At 36.7% G+C, this 19,939-nt stretch overlaps 2 protein-coding genes and 1 pseudogene across 2 annotated transcripts; 1 reads left to right on the forward strand and 2 right to left on the reverse strand.

Moving 5' to 3' along the window:
* Positions 1–6,323: 6,323 nt before the first annotated feature.
* LOC109218612 lies at positions 6,324–7,212 on the forward strand. The gene is made up of 3 exons (XM_019382988.1): positions 6,324–6,408; positions 6,482–6,583; positions 6,671–7,212. Exons 1-3 carry the CDS (start codon positions 6,358–6,360, stop codon positions 6,956–6,958), a joined length of 441 nt encoding a protein of 146 aa, XP_019238533.1. The 5' UTR covers positions 6,324–6,357; the 3' UTR covers positions 6,959–7,212.
* A 506-nt stretch (positions 7,213–7,718) lies between these two features.
* LOC109218605 lies at positions 7,719–9,160 on the reverse strand (annotated as a pseudogene).
* A 369-nt stretch (positions 9,161–9,529) lies between these two features.
* LOC109218606 lies at positions 9,530–12,598 on the reverse strand. Its single transcript, XM_019382985.1, has 5 exons — positions 12,592–12,598; positions 12,267–12,508; positions 11,858–12,179; positions 11,499–11,669; positions 9,530–9,912 (listed from the first exon to the last, which is right to left on the reverse strand). Exons 1-5 carry the CDS (start codon positions 12,596–12,598, stop codon positions 9,530–9,532), a joined length of 1,125 nt encoding a protein of 374 aa, XP_019238530.1.
* Between the last annotated feature and the right edge of the window lie 7,341 nt (positions 12,599–19,939).

The following is a 19,939-nucleotide window of genomic DNA, read 5'->3' on the forward strand; positions in this document are numbered from 1 at the left end:
TTCTATATATGAAATTCAAAAAATAATTAAAGGCTTGGGTTTAGATTATGTGAAAATAGATGCATGTGTTAATAATTGCATTTTATATAGAAAGGAATATACGGATCTTGAGCAATGCCCTAAATGTGGTGAGAAAAGATAGATGGTAAGAAAAGGAGAACATACTGATGAAGAGGTTGCTTCAGGGAATTCGAATAAGAGAAATAAAGGAATTTCTAGAAAGATTCTTAGATACTTTCCTATAATACCAAGATTACAACGATTGTTTATGACAAAACGTACCGCTGAAGATATGAGATGGCATAAAAATAAGAAAGTCGATGATGGAGTTTTACGACATCCAGCTGACTCCTTGGCGTGGAAAAATTTTGATGAAAAATATCCAAGTTTTGCTTCAGATCCACGTAATGTAAGGCTTGGGCTTGCTTCAGATGGCTTTAATCCTTTTGGTTCAATGAGTAATGCTTATAGTATGTGGCCGGTAGTGTTGATACCATATAATCTCCCCCCATGGCTATGCATGAAACAATCAAATCTTTTGTTGTCTTTGCTTATTCCTGGACCAAAAGGCCCTGGTATGGATATTGATGTGTATCTCCAACCCTTGGTAGATGATTTGAAAACCTTATGGGAGAGTGGAATTGAGACTTATGATGCTTTTATGAAACAAAATTTTTTCTTACGTGCTTCTTTGTTGTGGACAATTAATGACTTTCCAGCTTATGGTATTTTGTCCGGTTGGAGCACTAAAGGTAAATTAGCTTGTCCGGTTTGTCATATACATACTTGTTCCATTTACTTGAGCATTGCTATATGGGTCATCGTAGGTTCTTGGAAATAAATCATCCCTATCGTCGAAATAAAAGTTTTTTTGATAACACAAAGGAAGAAAGACTTGCACCACAAGCTTTGAGTGGAGATGATGTGCTTGCACAACTTAATACATCCTCACAAATATTAGTTGACAGCAGCACAAGAAAAAGAAAACGAGATGCAATAAGATATGACAATTGGAAGAAAAGAAGTGTATTCTTTGAACTCCCATATTGGAGGACTTTATTGTTGAGACATAATTTGGATGTGATGCATATAGAAAAAAACATCAGTGAAAGTGTGATAGGAACGTTATTAGATATTGAAGGAAAAACAAAGGACACGTTAAAATCTCGGTTGGACTTACTAGAGATGAAAATAAAAAAACCCCCCATCCAATAAAAAGTGGTAATAAGTACATACTTCCTCCAGCAAGCTATACAATGTCTAAAACTGAGAAGATTCAATTTTGTCAGCTCATTAAAGAAGTCAAGTTTCCTGATGCTTATGCTTCTAACATTAGTCGTTGTGTCAATATTAAGGAAGCAAGAATTTTCGGACTTAAAAGTCATGACCACCATGTTTTTTTCAACGCATGATTTTTCCCAACTTATCATCAAGGGATTTTTGCCAAGGACTGCATATGCCATTAGTTGACCTGTCATTATTCTTTACCGATTTGTGCGCTAAAGAGTTGTATGTGAGAAGTTAGCAGATCAACTAGATAAAGTATACGGGTGACAATTTGTAAATTAGAACGTGTGTGTTTGCCAACGTTCTTTGATGTTATGGTTCATTTGGCAATTCATTTTGGCACATGGAGGCAAAGTTTGGGTGGTCCTCGTTCAATAGTTTCGAATGGATGTATTACATTGAAAGGTTGGATTCTTGTTCCTCTAGAACTAGTCCTTTAGTTGCTCTCGCTAGTTAAAATTTGTTGCAAAACTGATCTATTTTTACGTCATAGATTTTGCGCACTCTTGAAAGGTTATGTACGAATAAAGCTCGCCCGGAAGGATCAATTGCCGAGGGATATCTTTGGCTGAGGAGTGCATGATATTCTGTTCCAAATATTTGACTGATATGGAGACAAAGCAAAGTCGTCCGGATAGAAATTTTGATTCTTCTAATATCGAACCAAATGGCTTCTCTGTATTTAATTGTCGTGGTAAGCCTTTAGTAGGGGTACTTGGATAAAACTTGAGCACTCATGAAATCAATCAAGCTCATTTTTATATCCTCCAAAATTGTGAAGAAGTCAGACCTTGGATTGAGGAAGATACCTTTAAGTTAGTTTACATCCTTTTTTTTTATGGAAATCTCAACAACAATGTTTTAATAATATTTTTTTTGATTTTATTAAATGCTCACATTCCATAGGCAACACTTAGAAATATTAAGGAACGAGAATACTAGAAATGTTTTCAAGAGGCACAAGGAGGAATTTCCTTTGTGGTTTGAGAAAAAGGTAAATTATATCATTTGATGCTTGTTTATCTTTATTTAGGATAATTTGTAAATTATATTTTTTAAATAGTATTAATGTTTGTGAGTTTGTAATTAAAATATTGTAGGTGGTACAGTTAAAAGAAAATGGCGATGGCCGAATTACCAGTGGATTACTAGCTTTGGCAAGACGTCCAGATCCTCGTGCTTATTGCCATAATGGATATATCATGAATGGGTTTAGGTTTCGTAACAATGAAATCTGAGCTAGGTTTGAAAACTCAAAATAGTGGTGTAGTCTTGAAAAGTGATGAACATACAGGAAATGTTGATTATTATGGAAAGATAAGAAATATTTTAGAGATCCAATATTTGGATAATAATTCAGTCATATTATTCCAATGTGACTGGTTTGAAGTTCCTACTCAAGGTCGTAGTCAAAGTAGAGGTTATAAAAGGGATAAATATGGATTCATATGTGTAGATGTGACACGACTCCATTATACAAATGATCCATTCATTTTAGGCTCACAAGCACAATCTGTGTATTATGTTAAACACGATCAAAATGAGAATTGGCATGCAGTGGTAAGAGTAAGACCACGGAATTTGTTTGATTTACCCGAACAAGAAGATGAAACGGAGCCGTATCAACTGATTGACTTGGTTGAAAGAGGAGAAGTAGATCTTCAAATAGAGTCCGACAATGATGTTATTAAAATACAAAGAGAAGACATTGATGGAGTGAGTGTAGATGCACCTTCTCTAAGTAACGAGGAAGAAGTAGACTTAGAAGCTTTTGATGAATCTGATCATGAAAATGGAGATGACTTCAGTGCAAATGAAGAATATCTTTCTGATGAGTTTGATGAAATTTAGGATGATGACTGGTTGTAATTTGTTTAGTGATATTAGTTTTGTTTGAATGATTGGATGTTGATTACTACCTCAAAGGTCGTAACTTTATATGATGGTTTATGCATTTGCATCTTTGTCTTTGAATCTTTTTGTATTCCTTTAGGTAGCGAAAGTGGTCTGGTGCAATTACTCCATTAAGGAGTTTGATTATCAGCTAGGAAATGAGCTGAATGTAGTTTTATGTTTCAACCAGCTAAGCTAGTTGTAAGTAATGCCTTGGCAAATTTAATTAGTTTCTTTACCATTGGATGATTTATTACAGGAGAACTTTATTGTGTTGTAGTCTGTGAGCAGGGTTTGACTATTTCACTTTGATAATTTATTTTGGTTTTCGGTCTTATGTTCCCCTTTTTATCCGTGTTCTCTTGTCATATTCTGAGCTGGGATACATATGTAAGCTTGTGCTTCTGACCAGTAGATGATACACTATTAACTGCCTTTGGATGTTGTTCACATATGCAAATGCATCTTTGGTACAAGAAAATTCAGAAAATACATAGCCACAAATAATATGGCATATTGTGAAAGAAAAGTAAGGGAATGTTAGTGCCAGCCTCCACCTTGTGCTATTCTTTTTGGCTGCAAAAGATAATGTTTATATAATAAAGATAAACATTACATATTTTAGCATCATTCATATGGTTATGCTTCTTGCATAAGTGGTTTCTGATTTGTCTGCCTCTAGTACCTTTAAGGCAAATAAACGAGGAACTGCAAAATGAACTATGTTGGTACTATTAGTGAGTTGCATATTGATTCCACATTTAGCTAGTTTATCTGCTACCTTGTAATGTTCTCTAAAGTTGTGCTACCTTGTATTTTGCTTCTGTCACTTGTACATTCGACTAGTCCAATAATATAATTTATTTTAATGTGTTGCAGCATATAATGATGACAGATGTGCATGTTTCTAATGATGATGAAACTGTTGATGTAATCTCAAATCTACTGCCAGGTAAGTTAATTTATTTGTTAAAATTCTGCCCTATAAAATCTCTGCTCAAAAACAGTTATTGCGCCTTCCTTTGTGTTATCATCTCGTCGTGTTGACGAACAAGTTTCTTGAGTGTTTTGTTCCTGGGCATCACCAACATAATCTTCACCTTCTTCATACTCTTCTGTTTGGTCAACCCATAACTTTCACGTAGAGCTAATTGCCTCATGAAGCTTGTTTAAAATCTGGACTGGTTCATCACTTAGCTCGATCTGAAGGCTTTATTCCAGATGTTTCAACCAATTCGAGTGTTACTGAATTACGACACTCCTCTCTATTCACTTCCACTCCTTGCTTGCAATTAGAGTTTGGTACCTGTTCTTGCACGCTTGGAGATCTCCTATTTCTAAGCGATCGGTGCACTACTGCTTGCTGCTGATTCTGTCAACCATATGCAGCGTTTGAAATCTGCTGCTGCTTCCTCACTTTTGGAGTTGTTTTCTGTCTTGGAAGGTGTTATCTCCATTTTTTGAAGCTGTATCACCACACTCTAGTTCGAAATTCTTACCATTATGATTCTCTCCATCTATTTGTTCAATGGTTAAGGCATCAAAAGAATTAGTACAAACGATGTTTTCTGCTGCTATTTTCTGTTTTGGTTGATCTATAGCTTCACACCTCCCAGTCCCTGTTGTAGTTGCACCGGTTGTGCTTGACAGAAGTCTTTTCTGCCCAACCTGTGCTTTACCTTCATGTTCTTGCCCCTCATTTTGCACAGTAGTACCTTTCAAAACTGTTTGTTTATCAAGTGTAGCATCAGTTGTGTTATCCAAAACACTCACACCAGCAAAACCTTGCCCCTGCACATGCTTTGTAGTATCAATCAGCCCAATATTTTTTTCATTTTCAATTGCATCATTAGATGTACCACCTGCTGGTTTTACAGCCTTATGAAGTGCAGCTGTACTAGCTTGAAATCCAGCCCTATTAAAGTTGTGTAAATCTGATCCCACAGAGGTGTACCTCCCAAGCAACATTGTTGCACAATCTACTGCCCCTGCATCTAACTTATCTTGCTTCACATCACCAGGTACCTTACTTATTTTTGCTCGATCGACAACTTCCTGTAATGCACCAGCAGTAGCTAAGTACATTCTTGCAAAAACAGTAGAGGCAGGGACATCTCGTGAAGATTTAGGTGGCCCCTTATCTAACTTTAAAGCATCTTCTATAGGAAAAACTGGGGCTGTAGTATTTGGTGCTGTTGAATCTTCAATAACACCAGCAGCAGTACTCCTAACCACTTCACAATTTGAAACAGCTGCAGCATCAGTACTCAGAACCCCTTCACGAATCAAAACCATTGCATCAATAGTGTCTTTTCCAAGAACTGTTCCATTGGAACTGCTCCATTGCATCATTGTATATGTTATGTTTACTATACATCTAAATATTTTCATATATAGCTGCAGGTAAAAAGAGAAAAGGAAGAGGGAAGACAACAGGACTTTCAATCCAAAAGAAACGCAAAGATAGTGACAGTGGAAAGTTGAAGGTGATTATTCCACCAGATCGAACAGTAGGTCCTGGAGCTAATGATTTCATTACTGAGCTCTCTGTTAAAGTTATGCATAACGCTAGGCATGATGTCAAGAATTGGAAGGAAGTTCCTGATGTAGCAAAAGATAGGATTGTTGCTCATATGCTGGTAATTCACTCTATTCCCTTAGAATATTCTTGTTGGTTTAGTAAACATAAGCAAACTCTCAATGTAAGTATACAAATATAGAGAAGTTGACTCTGAAACAGTCCTCGGTTCATTGGCAGACAATCACAACTCTATTTTAAGTAAGCTCACTTAAGTTTATTCTGAATTCAGGACACCTTCCAACTTCCAGACACACAACACAATCGAGATACTATCCTTAAAACATCTAATAATTTATATAGATATCGTCGTAGTAGGCTCCATGATCATTTCAAAAAATATGCCACAAAGGAGGAACGCTTGCAGAACATGCCAACCGATGTTAGTGAAGCTGAATGGAAATTCTTGGTTGAATATTTCGATTCTGATACTTTTAAGGTAATTAATTAGGAATACGCCAAAATTAAATTGATTTAACCTTGTAAATTATTTATTTTCTTATTCTACTTCTTATAATTCATCAGAAAATATATTTACAAATTCAAATTCAATACAGAGAATGAGTGATCGAAACAAAACCAATAAGGCAAAACAAGAAATGAATCATATTTGCGGCAGAAAATCCTTCCAGGCAATATCTTTTGAACAGGTAACATGCATCTTTATTTTGACGAATTTTGGTTATTTTTAATTTTATAGCATAATTTGATTTATTTTGGTAGAGAGATACAAGCACTGGGAAAGAGCCAAACTTGCAGAAACTTTGGGAATTGACTCACATGAAGAATGGACATTGGGTTAATGATGCATCTGCTGAGTTACATGTACGTGCGAGACTATTATCCTTATTCCTAGAATGTGAGTCCGTAGTAATAAATATTAAAAGTTAAAGCCTATATAATTTTTTGTAGGATAAGGTGAAAGAATATATTGCTGAACAAATTCAAGAAATTGAAGAAGATATTGATTTGGACCCAGTTGTTAATGCTGCATTTGTGAAAGTTGTTGGAGAAACGTTAAGTTATTGCCGTGGTCAAGGTTTGGGAGTTAATTCAACAAGTAAGAGATCCATGAATGAAATTCAAGAGAAACTACAAGCACAACAAAAAGAGGCAGAAGAAGAGCGTCGTAAACGAGAGAGTGTAGAATACCAGCTAAAGGAAGTAAAGATTAAGCTTGAGGAAGAGCGAAAAAATTGAGAAGCCATAATGCGTGACCAAAAACTATTGAAAGAGAGCATGGTGGCACTAGCATCACATATACTAAGTAATGAGGTATTTCAATTACTTGCTTTTGGTCCTAAAATATTTCGTCAAACTACACAACAATAAAAGTGGTAGCATCACTTTCCTCTTTTGTGGTATTCTTTTCATTCTCTACGGCTTGAATTGGTGGTGGTGGTGGTACTGCTGATGTTTCTGCATCTTGCAATATTATTAAGTGTACAAAAATATTCCTTGTAGCACCTCTTAATTCATTAACTGAATTTGTTATTCTCTTCTGCAAAAAAATAAATAAGACCAGCATTTTATTTCTTATAGGTACAAAAAGCTATATTTCCACACTCTACAGCTGAAATCTTGAATGCTGTTTGGTTAAAAAAAAAGTTAACTGGTATACATGACTATACAAAATTAGCCGGCGTAGAAACCGAGTTAGCATACGATAAAAGACCTGAAGTTAATATGTGTTGCAGCATGCTGAATGTCCACAATCTCAATGATGTTTGCTGAAGTTATAGATGGTTTTGGTGTTATTTTGTTGGTTTTCTTTCATGTGGTTGTGATAGTGGTTACTGTGAAGTGTTAACAATGTGATATTTATGGGCATCATGGCCTATTTACGTACTATTTACTTGTTTATCTCTTGAAAATTTCGGGAATTCAGTCTAGCTTAATAACTGCTGGCAGCAGTTGTTATGCAATGCTGATACAATCGACATGTCAGTTGATGTTTTTGTCCTTGGGACTATAGGGTCATTACTTCTCTCAAATGTGGTATAAAATTGTAAAATAGATCTCGTCTGGGCTGACATTTTCATTGTCTTGTGTCGTGATACTGTTACAACGGATGATTCCTATGCCCTATGATTGAACAGTGAATGCTTCTACACCCTCTGCTTAAGCCCATTTTCTGGATTTTTATGTGAAATCCACCTATCTAGTGATCTGTTTACCATGTGCTCATAGATAAGAAGTCGGTGGCTCTTTTCAGCACAAAATCCAAAGAGTTTTCCAAATTTACGTGGTGAATTCCACCGACTAGCTTTACTTCTGTTAAGAATGATTCCATCACATGACCTACACGATCCAGATGCTTCACAGCTATTCTGGTGCTATTACTCAGTGTTCCCTCATATACAGAGCCAAATCCTCCTTCCCCTAGCTTTGTGCTGAAATCTTCTGTTATTATTTTTAACTCATTGTAAGAGAAGCGAGTTAGCATTCCCGGTAAGCTTGGCTCTAGATCCATAAGATCCCCAGCCTTGCTGGACTCATGTGTCCTCTTTTTGAAAAGAACAACGCATGTATTGATGCTTAAAATTATCCCAAAGAAAGCTGCAAGAGTATATCCTATTATCACTCTGAGAGGTATTGGTTTCTTTCCTCCAGAAATAATTGGAGGTTGATTATGTGCCTTAGAGGAATCGTGTGACTTTGAGGAATTCTGCACCTTAAGAAATACTCTCGTGTCCGTTCCACCCTCATTGTCTATGAGATAGAAGACTTCATTCAGTAACAAACAGCTCTCTCTTCGAGCCCCATCCGAATCATATCTGAAAACAGCAGCTTTGCAGGAACAGATGCTCAGACAGGCCCTTTTGCAACCTTCCAACTTTTTCCCCTCAAGCCGTGATATGCTAGAATTTAGTTCATCAGTGAACTCAAATGAAAAATATGTGGTATTCCTGAGCTCTATGAAACTATGATACTGCGAGGAGTTGCAGTAAATGGATGTCAGCTGTGAACATCCAAGATTTTGTTTCATCTCAAAAATGGCCTGAAGAAGTTTCTTTCTGGCGGACAAGTACATTGCCTGTTATTTGTGCAAATGCTATATCTTCCACACACCATTGGGTACCTACAGTTCCCGTAAATGTCCATCATGCCATATGGTGTCAAAAGATCTGATACCTCTTTCCACTTAAATACTTTCATCTCCCATTGGTAAGCCCGTAAATGTCCATCAGGCCCAAGATTTATAAATTGAGCTGGTGATGTAGGAGGGTGTTGCAGAGCAGTAAGGTTTTGACCATCAATACTGAAAGAAGAACTATCCGGAGAAGGTGAAGCGTAGTAAAACTGAGGTGGGTCAGAATCTACATAAGTGGCAAGGCTTCCATTGAGGATACAAATGATTGAGCAGTATAATAAACCATGACAAGATAAGGAAAACGGATGAAAGTTAAATTTTTAAATAGCTGTTGAATGCAGTAGGCAGTAGGCAGTAGGCTGGGGATTCCTGATATGAAGGGATATTAAAGATAGTCGAATCCATAAATTACTCTTGTCGCACTATTTTTGTTTCTTCCTCGTTCCTATATCATTCCTTTCCATTGATTTGTAAAACAAATTAAGTTATGTAGTTTTATTATGTTTAACAGAATGGAGTTCCTGCTGCAATTCTCAATATTTTTTCTAATTTAAGTGGTTCGGATGGTGCAAGTTGTTCAAGACATATGGATGACATTACGGTAAGAAAACTCTGTCTAACTCTTGTAAAGGTAAATTCTTTGGTTGATATTGTTCGCTGTCATATTTGTATTCTTCTCAATTCAAAAAGAAAAGTTGCTTGATCTTGGACCTTTGAAAGGTGATATGCTTGTTCTTAGTGTCCTCTGATTTGGGCTTAGTGTCCAACTTGCCATCTGATTTGTACTTGTACCAAGATGCCCAATAGAGATAATTTATAAAGTTTAGGCAGCTTAAAATGGCCAAGAACCAATAGAAAAGTTGCAAATTATTCTGATCCAAATCTTGACCAGCCAACCATCCTTTCTTTCTTTGTGAAAATCTTTTGGTCATTGAATTGATAATATCCACAAAAACACTGCTCAAGTAGTACCCAAAAGAGAGTGAAATCCATGTAAAAGAAATAGACAGTGACCTCATTCCTGCTGGTGCTTCCTTGTAGAAAAACTCAAGCATTCCCACTAAGGTAAACATATCAGCAATTCCAAAAATACCATATTAAAAAGGTAGCCAAAAACATGGATAGGCTCCAATGGATTTTTCAAGGTTTGGTTCTCAGTCATATCATATCAAAATGAAAAGTTATTTGATCGTGGGCTTTTAACAGATTCTAGACTAAAGTTATATACAAAGAATATCTTATACTTTGGAGAAAAAAAGTAGAAGAAAATAAAGAAGCCATATCTAATGTGATTTTGTAGCGATATGCAAAATCTATAGTGCATAGTTAGCGCTCTTCTTCTATATTCTGGTCTCACAATGAAGCCTCTCAGTTTTCTGATTCTAGCAAAGTAGTGTACATTAAGAAAGTCTAATACCACCACTGTTAACTAGTCTACTAGCTTATGGGTAGTCAAAACATGCGGACAAGCTTAACTAATGACGAAGTATATTTTTAGAAACCGAACATATGTCTGAAGATAGCATTCCCACTCCCATGGCCATGAAGTCAGGGAGCATCTATGGATACTAATAGTTTCTCTACCGGTGAGCACAGTTGTGTAATATCTGTCAAGAAAAGTTACTATAAAGGATATAGTCAAAATTTGATTATTTAACAGTAAATACCAGATTACAATGTGGGCTTGAAGAACATTTTCCTCTCTTCTATATCGGTTATAGGCTTGTAAAAATGGATCAACTACTATTACTATGTGGTTAACCTAACAAGATTCTCTTAAATAACCATCTGCCAGACAATGGATTCACTCATTCTTGCTCATTTCTCTATCTTATTCTCTCTTTTGATCCATACTTGTGTACTTTATAGTTTTTATTTATAAAAGATATAACTATATAATTTATATTCTTTTGTAGGATGAGCATGAGTAAACCAATATAGATGGTAATATGGTTCATGGATGTACAAGCTACCGGAAGAAAATCTACTTTTGGAGTTGTTATTTGATTAGAAATTATGACTCTAGAGATGTTCTTGTTCTTTTTTTAAGTAAAAATATATGTTTTAGTGGTGGGTTTTGAAAGTATGTAAATACACTAAACTTCAGTTGTAGTGACTTTTGCAAATATATATCAAATATTAATTTTTATATATACATTTGTGATGTTTTAAAAGATATAAAATGTGAATTGTTTATGTAGCCACTACATATTTGTTGTTGTTAGTTGTACAACAAAAAATATAATATTGTTGGCAAAAAGTGATTTTATGGCCACAACAATACTTGTTGCTAAAAGTCTTATAACAGATTATTAACTACCCTCCCGCCAATTTTTTTTGCCACAAGTAATATTGTTGCGAAAAAAATAATCTATCGCAACAATAATTATTGTTGCTAAATATTTTCATAAGCCACAATTGTGTGACCAAAAAATAATTTATTGCAACAAGTTTCTTTGTTGCGTTACGACAACTTTGTGCAACAACATCTTTTGTTGTTGCAAAAACTTTTCCCATCAGCATTTATTGCAACGACATGCAAAAATTTTTCTGTTGTTGCTAAAAGTACTTTTTGCAACAATATTCAATATATGGCAACAAAAAAATTTGTGGCAAATTCCATACTTTCTTGTAATGATACATTACCTCTCACCGTTTTATTGATCTCCACAAGCTTTTCTTTGCACCCACACATATGATTGCTTGCTCCATTGTCCAAATACCACGAGCTGCAATCATCCCTGTCTTCTTCCTTGAGTGCCATCAACAATGTTGACTCAACTTTTTCTTTCTTGTCGTCAACAAGGTTAGCTTTTTCTTCAACATTGCTACGACATTCCCAAGAGTAATGGCCAAATTTATGACAATTATAACACTCAATTTTTGATTGTCATACCTTTGTCCATTATTTTCTTGGTAGTAGCCACGTCCTCTTCCTCCTCTTTGTCCATGACCACGACCTTTGAGTGTTTGGTGGATTTTAGCTTCATTGTTGAAGTTTTTACCGTTACTTCTTCCTCGTCCATGACCGCCACGGCCTCGTCCTCGTCCATTCCCTCGATAACTTTTTTCATCTCCATAATCCTTGAAGGATTCCTGAGTTTTAAGAAGTTGCTCAACTGACACTTCTTGTCTCCTTTTGATCTTTTCTTCGTGGGCCTGTAAAGAACCCTCCAATTGCTCCACCATCATTGAGTCTAAATCTTTAGACTCTTCAATAGCACACACCACAAAATCGAATTTAGGTGTTAAAGTGCGAAGGATCTTTTCTACCACACGGACATCTTTTATGTCCTCCCCGTATCTTCTTAATTGATTAACAACAGACTTCACTTTTGAACAATAATCCGAAATGCATTCGGATTCTTTCATTTTTAAAACTTCAAAATCAGCCCTTAGAGTTTGAAGTTTTACCTTCCTCACCTTACCAACTCCTTGAGGAGAATTTTGTAAAACCTCCCAAGCTTCCTTTGAGGTGGTAGCATCTGCCACCTTCTCAAACATGGCATCATCCAAACATTGGTGGATGAGCGTGAGGGCTTGTTGATCTTTCTTCCTTGTCTTTGCCAAAACGTCTTTTTCATTTTGAGGCAGAGCTTTCTCATTATCGGGTTTTGCATACCCTCTATCTACGATTTCCCACACATCCTGGGAGCCTAGAATGACTTTCATACGTAGGCACCATTTCTCAAATTATCTTTTGTGATACGGGGATACTGAAAAGACAGCGGACCATTACTCGCCATGGCTCTGATACCACGTTGTTGAGAATAAAAAAATAATAATCCCGCCCAGGAATAATACCCACGGTAAATAACAATAACACAAGAGAGTAACAAAGACACCAACTCTTTTAACGGGGTAAAATACAATACCCAAGTGGAGCAATATTTTCACTATAATATTACAACTTAGTAGTATCAAAAGACTACTACAACTTCGAAAGAAATAACACTTTTTATTTTAAAATCTCACTACAATATTACTCACACTCACTATTTATTTCACAGACTACAATCTGTGGATTACTCTCTACGCTCTATTGCGCTCTCTCTGATTTGATGTATCTAAACTGAGGAACGAAGCCTGCTATTTATAGCAAAACTTGCCAACAAATAGACCAATCAGAATGGTTTATCTTTTTGCAATTTGCAACCGGCCAAAACAAGTTTTGGCAACTTGTTGCAACTTGTAAATTTCTTTGTTTCTCTTGTTATTGCAACTTGTTTCTAAATCTTTTCCTTTCCTTTTTTTTTAATTTCTTTTTTATTTGATGAGGTCCCACACTTTATTCTACATACAAAACTTACTCATTACATGACTATAAGAACTAACCCGTTATCCAAAAAATGTATCTTAAATTTATAATGCATTATATGACTCAACATCACTTCCCATCCACCTTTTTACAAACTTTAAGACCCAAATCTTTACAAACTTATCGTACCATCTTAGCAGATTTATTTTTAGATGATTATTTTCATAAAAGAATTTCAAACCTTATTCTAAGACGACTTTTATTTTCCTTCACTTTCGTTGTCCACATATCATTTGTAGTTAATCCTGGTAGACCAACCAAGAGTAAATTCCAGTAGACCAACAAAAAGCACAAAACAGGAGAAAATACATTGAAGAAACAGCAAAAGTAAATAATCTATGTGGGTAATTACAGAAGAGAAACAAAATCTAAGGGAAAAATTCAAAAAACAAAAAAAGGAAATGGACTAATGTTAATGAAGTGGTAAGAAAGTAGAAACAATGAGCAATTAATCTAAGATAGCTAGTATTGCTTTAGAAAGCTTACCAAATTCATAAGTTTGTGTTAGTGTCTTTCCAACAGCAAGCACATTAGAAGTAGATCTTAAAAAGCTAACTTAGAAGAAAAGGGGAGAAGGATTGACGTTACCAACTAATGATAAAAGATGTTGATCTTTTGCTGCAGTTATTGAAAAAATTGCTTCTTTTCCATTTTGTGATCAAATTAGCAAGAAATTGAAGCCAAATAACCTAAGGCTTGAAAAATCGGTGACGGCATGTACTGAAAAGATGATCCAAAATGGTTTTGCCTATTAAAAACTAAAAAGTAACATAGAGAGCAAAAATTGAAGAAAAACAGATTTGATGCTGAAATTTTGGATCATAAATTTCAGAAGAAATACACTATTTTGTGATAGATTTTTAAGAAGGGAAAAAGTTACCAGCCTTTTCATCTTAAGTTACCAGTCACATGTGCTACAATTTTGACAGTGGGGTTGATGGATTTTGAATTGTCAAAAGAGAAAGATCGTTGGAACACTGAAGAATTGAATACATGGAAAGGGACTCTTTGTTATGTCTGAGGCGGTGGAACAATCTAGAAATGAATTAGGGAAGATACGAAGAAGAGAAGAAGCCTATATTGGTTTAGTCAATATTGGGCCTTACTCGTATATCACAGGCCCAAGTAGAAGAATCAACAGTTCTTATTAAACCACAACCCAATTACAATTTAGTAGCCCAATTACAATTTAGTTACTAGTCAAACAATAAATAACAGAATGGAGGGGAGCAGTTACAAGGGATGATTCTGGTATTCACCATTGGAGCAGCTGATTAGAGTTCATTAGTTAGCTGTAGATTACATTCTATTGTACCCTTTGAGTGTAACTGGATCCATATATCAATAAAATACTTCAACTCTGTCTTTAAATTCTCTATAATTCTAGTACATTACAAATTGGTATCAGAGCTCGATCCTCGCACCATGACAATTACGGAAACTCGAGCTAAAGTTACAGAAGAAAGTGTGAAGAAGTTAGAACAACAATTGCAGAATTACATGACTGAAACAAATTAGAAATTGGAAACTAATGAAACAAAAATGGATGCTCTAGGTCACAAAATGGATGTGATGATGGAGAAGCTATTCATCAACAAGGATGGTCTCTTGGGAAGTGCACCAGTAGAAATTCACGATTCTGGATCTGGTAGAGCAAGGGGAAAGGATCTTCATGAATTTCTGGCGGCAAATTCCACATGAACAACAACAAGGTTGATTGCCCTTACTTCGAGGAAGGTGATCCCAGATCTTGGCTGCGAAAATGTGAGAGGTATTTTCATTATAATGGCATATTAGATCCACAACACAAATTAGAAACTGCTGTATTACACCTAAATGGTAGAGCTGAGTCTTGGTACTTCTCATATCAATTGAGTAGGGGAGTGGTAAGATGGGCTGATTTTGTGGAGGAAATTTGTAAGAGATTTAATAATTCTGATAATAGTAACCTGAATTTACTTGGGAAATTCAAAAGAATTGAGCAAATAGGGACTGTGAATGAGTATCTTGAAAAGTTTGAAGATCTTAAAGCTTGGGTGTTGATCAAACACCCTACTATACCTAAGGAATTCTTCTTAGGATTCTTCATTGAAGGCCTTAAGGAGGAAATTAGACACACAGTTAAAATGTTAGATCCTTATTCCTTGAGTCAGGCAGTAAAGAAGGCTAGACATAAGGAAGAATTGTTGGATTTAATGAACAGAAAAGGAAAATTGGGGGGGGGGGGGTAGTAGACCAGGGAATCAGTACAACACTAATTTTAGTGCATGAGGGGTAAAAAATTCTGGTATAGGACAGAAAGAGGGGAATTATAACAGTCCTACACCTGGAAACAAACTGTTTGAAGCTAGAAAAGCTAGAGGAGAGTGTTACAAGTGTGGGGACAGATATTTCCCAGGTCATCTGTGCAAGAATGGGCAAATTAACACTCTATCTAGTACCACGGAACAGGAAGAAGTGGTAGAAGGATCCAGTTTGGAAGAGATTAAGGAGCTGGAGGAGCCTTATGAAGAGGTGATTGATGAGGCCATTAGTTTAAATGTCTTATCAGGTACAATTACTTCCAATTCAATCAAGCTTAAAGGAATGTATGGGAAGCAAGGATTGATAATACTAGCTGACAGTGGAAGTACCCACAACTTTGTGGCTAGTGACACTGCTAAACAATTAGGGTGTGTGTTTAGAGAAGCTGCCCCTATGAGAGTGACTGCTGCCAATGGTAGTCATTTGATGAGCTATCACTACTGCCCTCAGTTCAAATGGAAGGTTCAAGGAGTCGAATTTGATTACAAACTCAGGTTGTTGGATATTGGAGGGTGTGATATAGTACTTGGTGGGGACTGGATGAGAAAACATAATCCTATACTATTTGACTTCATTGGGTACAGACTCCAAGTCAGTGTCAATGGAAAAAGGGTGGATTTGAAAGGGTATACTGAAGAAGGAAGTCTCCAAGCTATGTCAGCTTCAGGTGTGAAGCAACTACTGAAGAAAGGTCAAGTATTGTGGGCACACTTATTCACTCTAACAACCAAGGAAGAAAGAGTAACAGAAGCCATACCTGAGGAGATTAAATCAGTATTGGAAGAATTTGCCAGGGTCTTTGCTGAGCCAAAAGCACTGCCTCCCAGAAGGAAGCCGGATTACTTTATTCCCCTCAAACCTGAAGCAGTTCCAGTCAGCATTAGACCTTACAGGTACAATTATTTCCAAAAAAAATGAAATAGAGAAACAAGTGAATGAAATGCTCTCTAGTGGTACTATACAGCCTAGTCATTCTCCCTTCTCTTCCCCAGTTCTTTTAGTGAAAAGAAAGATGGAAGTTGGAGATTTTGTATTGATTATAGGGAGTTAAACAAGATGACTATAAAGGATAAATTTCCTATTCCTTTGGTAGATGATTTAATGGATGAATTACATGGTGCCTACATCTACTCAAAAATTGACCTAAGGGCTGGATACCACCAGATAAGAATGGGAGAAGCTGATATCTATAAGACTACTTTTAGGACTCATTCAGGCCATTATGAGTTTAAAGTCACGCCTTTTGGCTTGACTAATGCACCTGCCACCTTTCAAAGTCTTATGAATCACATTTTTAAACCTTTTTTGAGGAAATTTGTGTTGGTACTTTTTGATGATATTCTAGTCTACAACTCTTCATTAGAAGTACATGCATTACATCTTAGAAAAGTGTTAGAGGTACTGTGCAAGGAGCAACTATATGCCAAATTGTCCAAGTGTTCATTTGGGCAAGATAAAGTGGAGTATCTAGGACACATCAATTTCAGGAAGAGGAGTTGCCACTGACCCTTCAAAGATTGAAGCAATGATCAATTGGCCCATTCCTAAGTCTGTAAAAGCCTTAAGGGGATTTTTGGGCTTAACTGACTATTATAGGAGATTTGTTAAGTCCTATGGGGTTATCAGTAGACCCCTGACAAATCTTCTCAAGAAGAATTCCTTCCAGTGGAGTACAGAAGCAGAAGAGGCTTTCCAACAACTGAAACAAGCCATGTCAACTGTACCAGTGTTGGCTCTTGCTGATTTTAACAAACCTTTCATTATTGAAACTGATGCATGTGCAACAGGTATGGGAGCTGTACTCATGCAAGCGGGCAGACCTATAGCCTATTTCAGTAAGGCTTTAGCCTTGAAATATAGGGTACTTTCTACTTATGAAAAGGAGTACCTAGTTGTACTTTCAGCCATAGACAAATGGAGGCATTACTTACAAGGAGGCCACTTCATTGTCAAAACAGGTCATCAGAGTCTTAAGTACCTACTAGAGCAAAAAGTGATTACAGCCTTGCAGCAGAAAGGGCTAACTAAATTGTTAGGACTGGATTATGAGGTTCAATACAAAAAGGGTGTGGAGAACAAGGCTGCAGATGCTCTTTCAAGAAGGCAAGAAGAAGACTCTACTTTACTAGCTATATCTACAGCCCAGGCCACTTGGTTACACGAGGTTTCTCAGAGTTATGAGAATGATCCCATAGCTCTACAGATTTTAAGTGAGTTAGTGGTCAGTCCCAACAGCAAAGCTGATTACTCACTACACCAAGGAATCATCGGATTCAAACAAAAGATCTATGTGGGGCAGAATAAGGAGTTGAAGCAATAGATACTGGAGGCCTTACATCAATCATCCTTAGGGGGACACTCAGGTCAACAAGGAACTTACAGAAGAGTGCAATCAATGTTCTATTGGCCAAACATGAAATCAGAAACCTTTAAGTGGGTCAGCGAGTGTGATATCTGTCAAAGGATTAAGAATGAGCACAACCATTATCCAGGGTTACTCCAACCCTTACCTATTCCTGATCAGGCTTGACAGGATATATCTCTTGACTTTATTGAAGGTTTACCCAATTCTGGGCAGAAGAATGCTGTATTGGTGGTTATAGACAGGCTAACAAAATATGGGCACTTCCTAGCTATCAAACACCCATATTCAGCTCAAGATGTAGCAGAATTGTTTATGAGAGAGATATACAGATTACATGGGCTTCCCAAGACTATTGTCTCTGATAGAGATGCCATTTTCACTAGCCATTTCTGGCAGTATCTCTTCAAGGCTTTAGGCACTAAACTCAACATGAGTTCTGCCTATCACCCACAGTCCGATGGTCAGACTGAGCGACTCAACAGGTGCTTAGAGACTTATTTGCGATCTATGGTGTTTGGCAACCCTAAACAGTGGGCTAAATGGCTGCATCTTGCAGAGTGGTGGTACAATACTAATTACCACACTTCTATCAAGACGACACCATTTGAGGAACTATATGGACACCCTCCGACTCAATTACCATTGGGGTCCCTACCCCAGCGTGGTCACAACTCAGCAACAGACACTTTAACACAGAGGCAGCACATGCTACAAATTCTCAAAGATAATCTCATTCAAGCTCAGTCTAGGATGAAGTTTTATGCAGACCAACTAAGGTCAGAAAGGTCTTTGACAGTAGGGGATCTAGTGTACCTTAAGCTACAGCCTTACAGACAATCTTCAATTGATGTTCGCAAAAATGTGAAGTTAAGTGCTCGCTATTATGGTCCCTACAAGGTTCTACAGAAGATTGGTACAGTGGCTTACCGGCTGGACCTCCCAAGTGGATCTCAGCTTCATCCCGTCTTCCATGTGTCTCAGTTGAAGAAGCGGATAGGTCCAGCAGTGACATCTCAGCTACAGCCTCCCACTTGTGATGATGAAGGTCGAGTCTTGATCCAACCAATTGCTATCTTGGAGAGGAGGATGGTCAAGGTCGATAATGGGGTTCAAGTGAAGGTGTTGATTCAATGGGCTAACCTAGGCAAGGAAGAAGCATCATGGGAAGATTGGGGCTACATTAAACATCGTTTTCCTGAGTTTGTGGCACAACAGAGACCTTAAGGACAAGGTCTGTCTTGAAGGGGTGGAGAATGTTATGTCTGAGGCGGCGGAACAATCTAGAAATGAATTAGGGAAGATACGAAGAAGAGAAGAAGCCTATATTGGTTTAGTCAGTATTGGGCCTTACTCGTATATCACAGGCCCAAGTAGAAGAATCAACAGTTCTTATTAAACCACAACCCAATTACAATTCAGTAGCCCAATTACAATTTAGTTACTAGTCAAACAATAAATAACAGAATGGAGGGGAGCAGTTACAAGGGATGATTCTGGTATTCACCATTGGAGCAGCTGATTAGAGCTCATTAGTTAGCTGTAGATTACATTCTATTGTACCCTTTGAGTGTAATTGGATACATATATCAATAAAATACTTCAGTTCTGTCTTTAAATTCTCTATAATTCTAGTACATTACACTCTTTTACCATGAAAGAGAGAGGATAGATAGCAGCGTTAGGAATTGCCATCATCAAGAAGAAACTGTTTGGTAAAGCTACGACTACCAACGAAGGAAAACGAAACGTTTGCGTTTCTCAAAGTTAACCATTCGGTGGTTAATAGTTAATTAATGGGAAAAAATAGGATAAAGCGTAAAAAATTGAGGAAAAAGATAAAAAGAATTTTGATCATTGAGGCTTGCCACGTCACCTGACTTATGCCCCTCAATTATATATATATATATATAGATAGATTTATTTGAATTTGAATAGTGATCATTGCTCTACTATTTATGTTCTAGCATTTTGTTATTAATGGATGATCCAGCTAAAATTTCTTTCTACCTAGAAATTAAAATTTGTGTTTGTGTACAGCTATTATTCTGGAGTGGTGACTACGTTGAGTTGAGATCTACAAAGTGTATTAGTTGGATCAGT

The sequence above is a fragment of the Nicotiana attenuata genome, unplaced genomic scaffold (genome assembly GCF_001879085.1).
Source record: "Nicotiana attenuata strain UT unplaced genomic scaffold, NIATTr2, whole genome shotgun sequence".
In the NCBI taxonomy this organism is placed as follows: Eukaryota; Viridiplantae; Streptophyta; class Magnoliopsida; order Solanales; family Solanaceae; genus Nicotiana; species Nicotiana attenuata.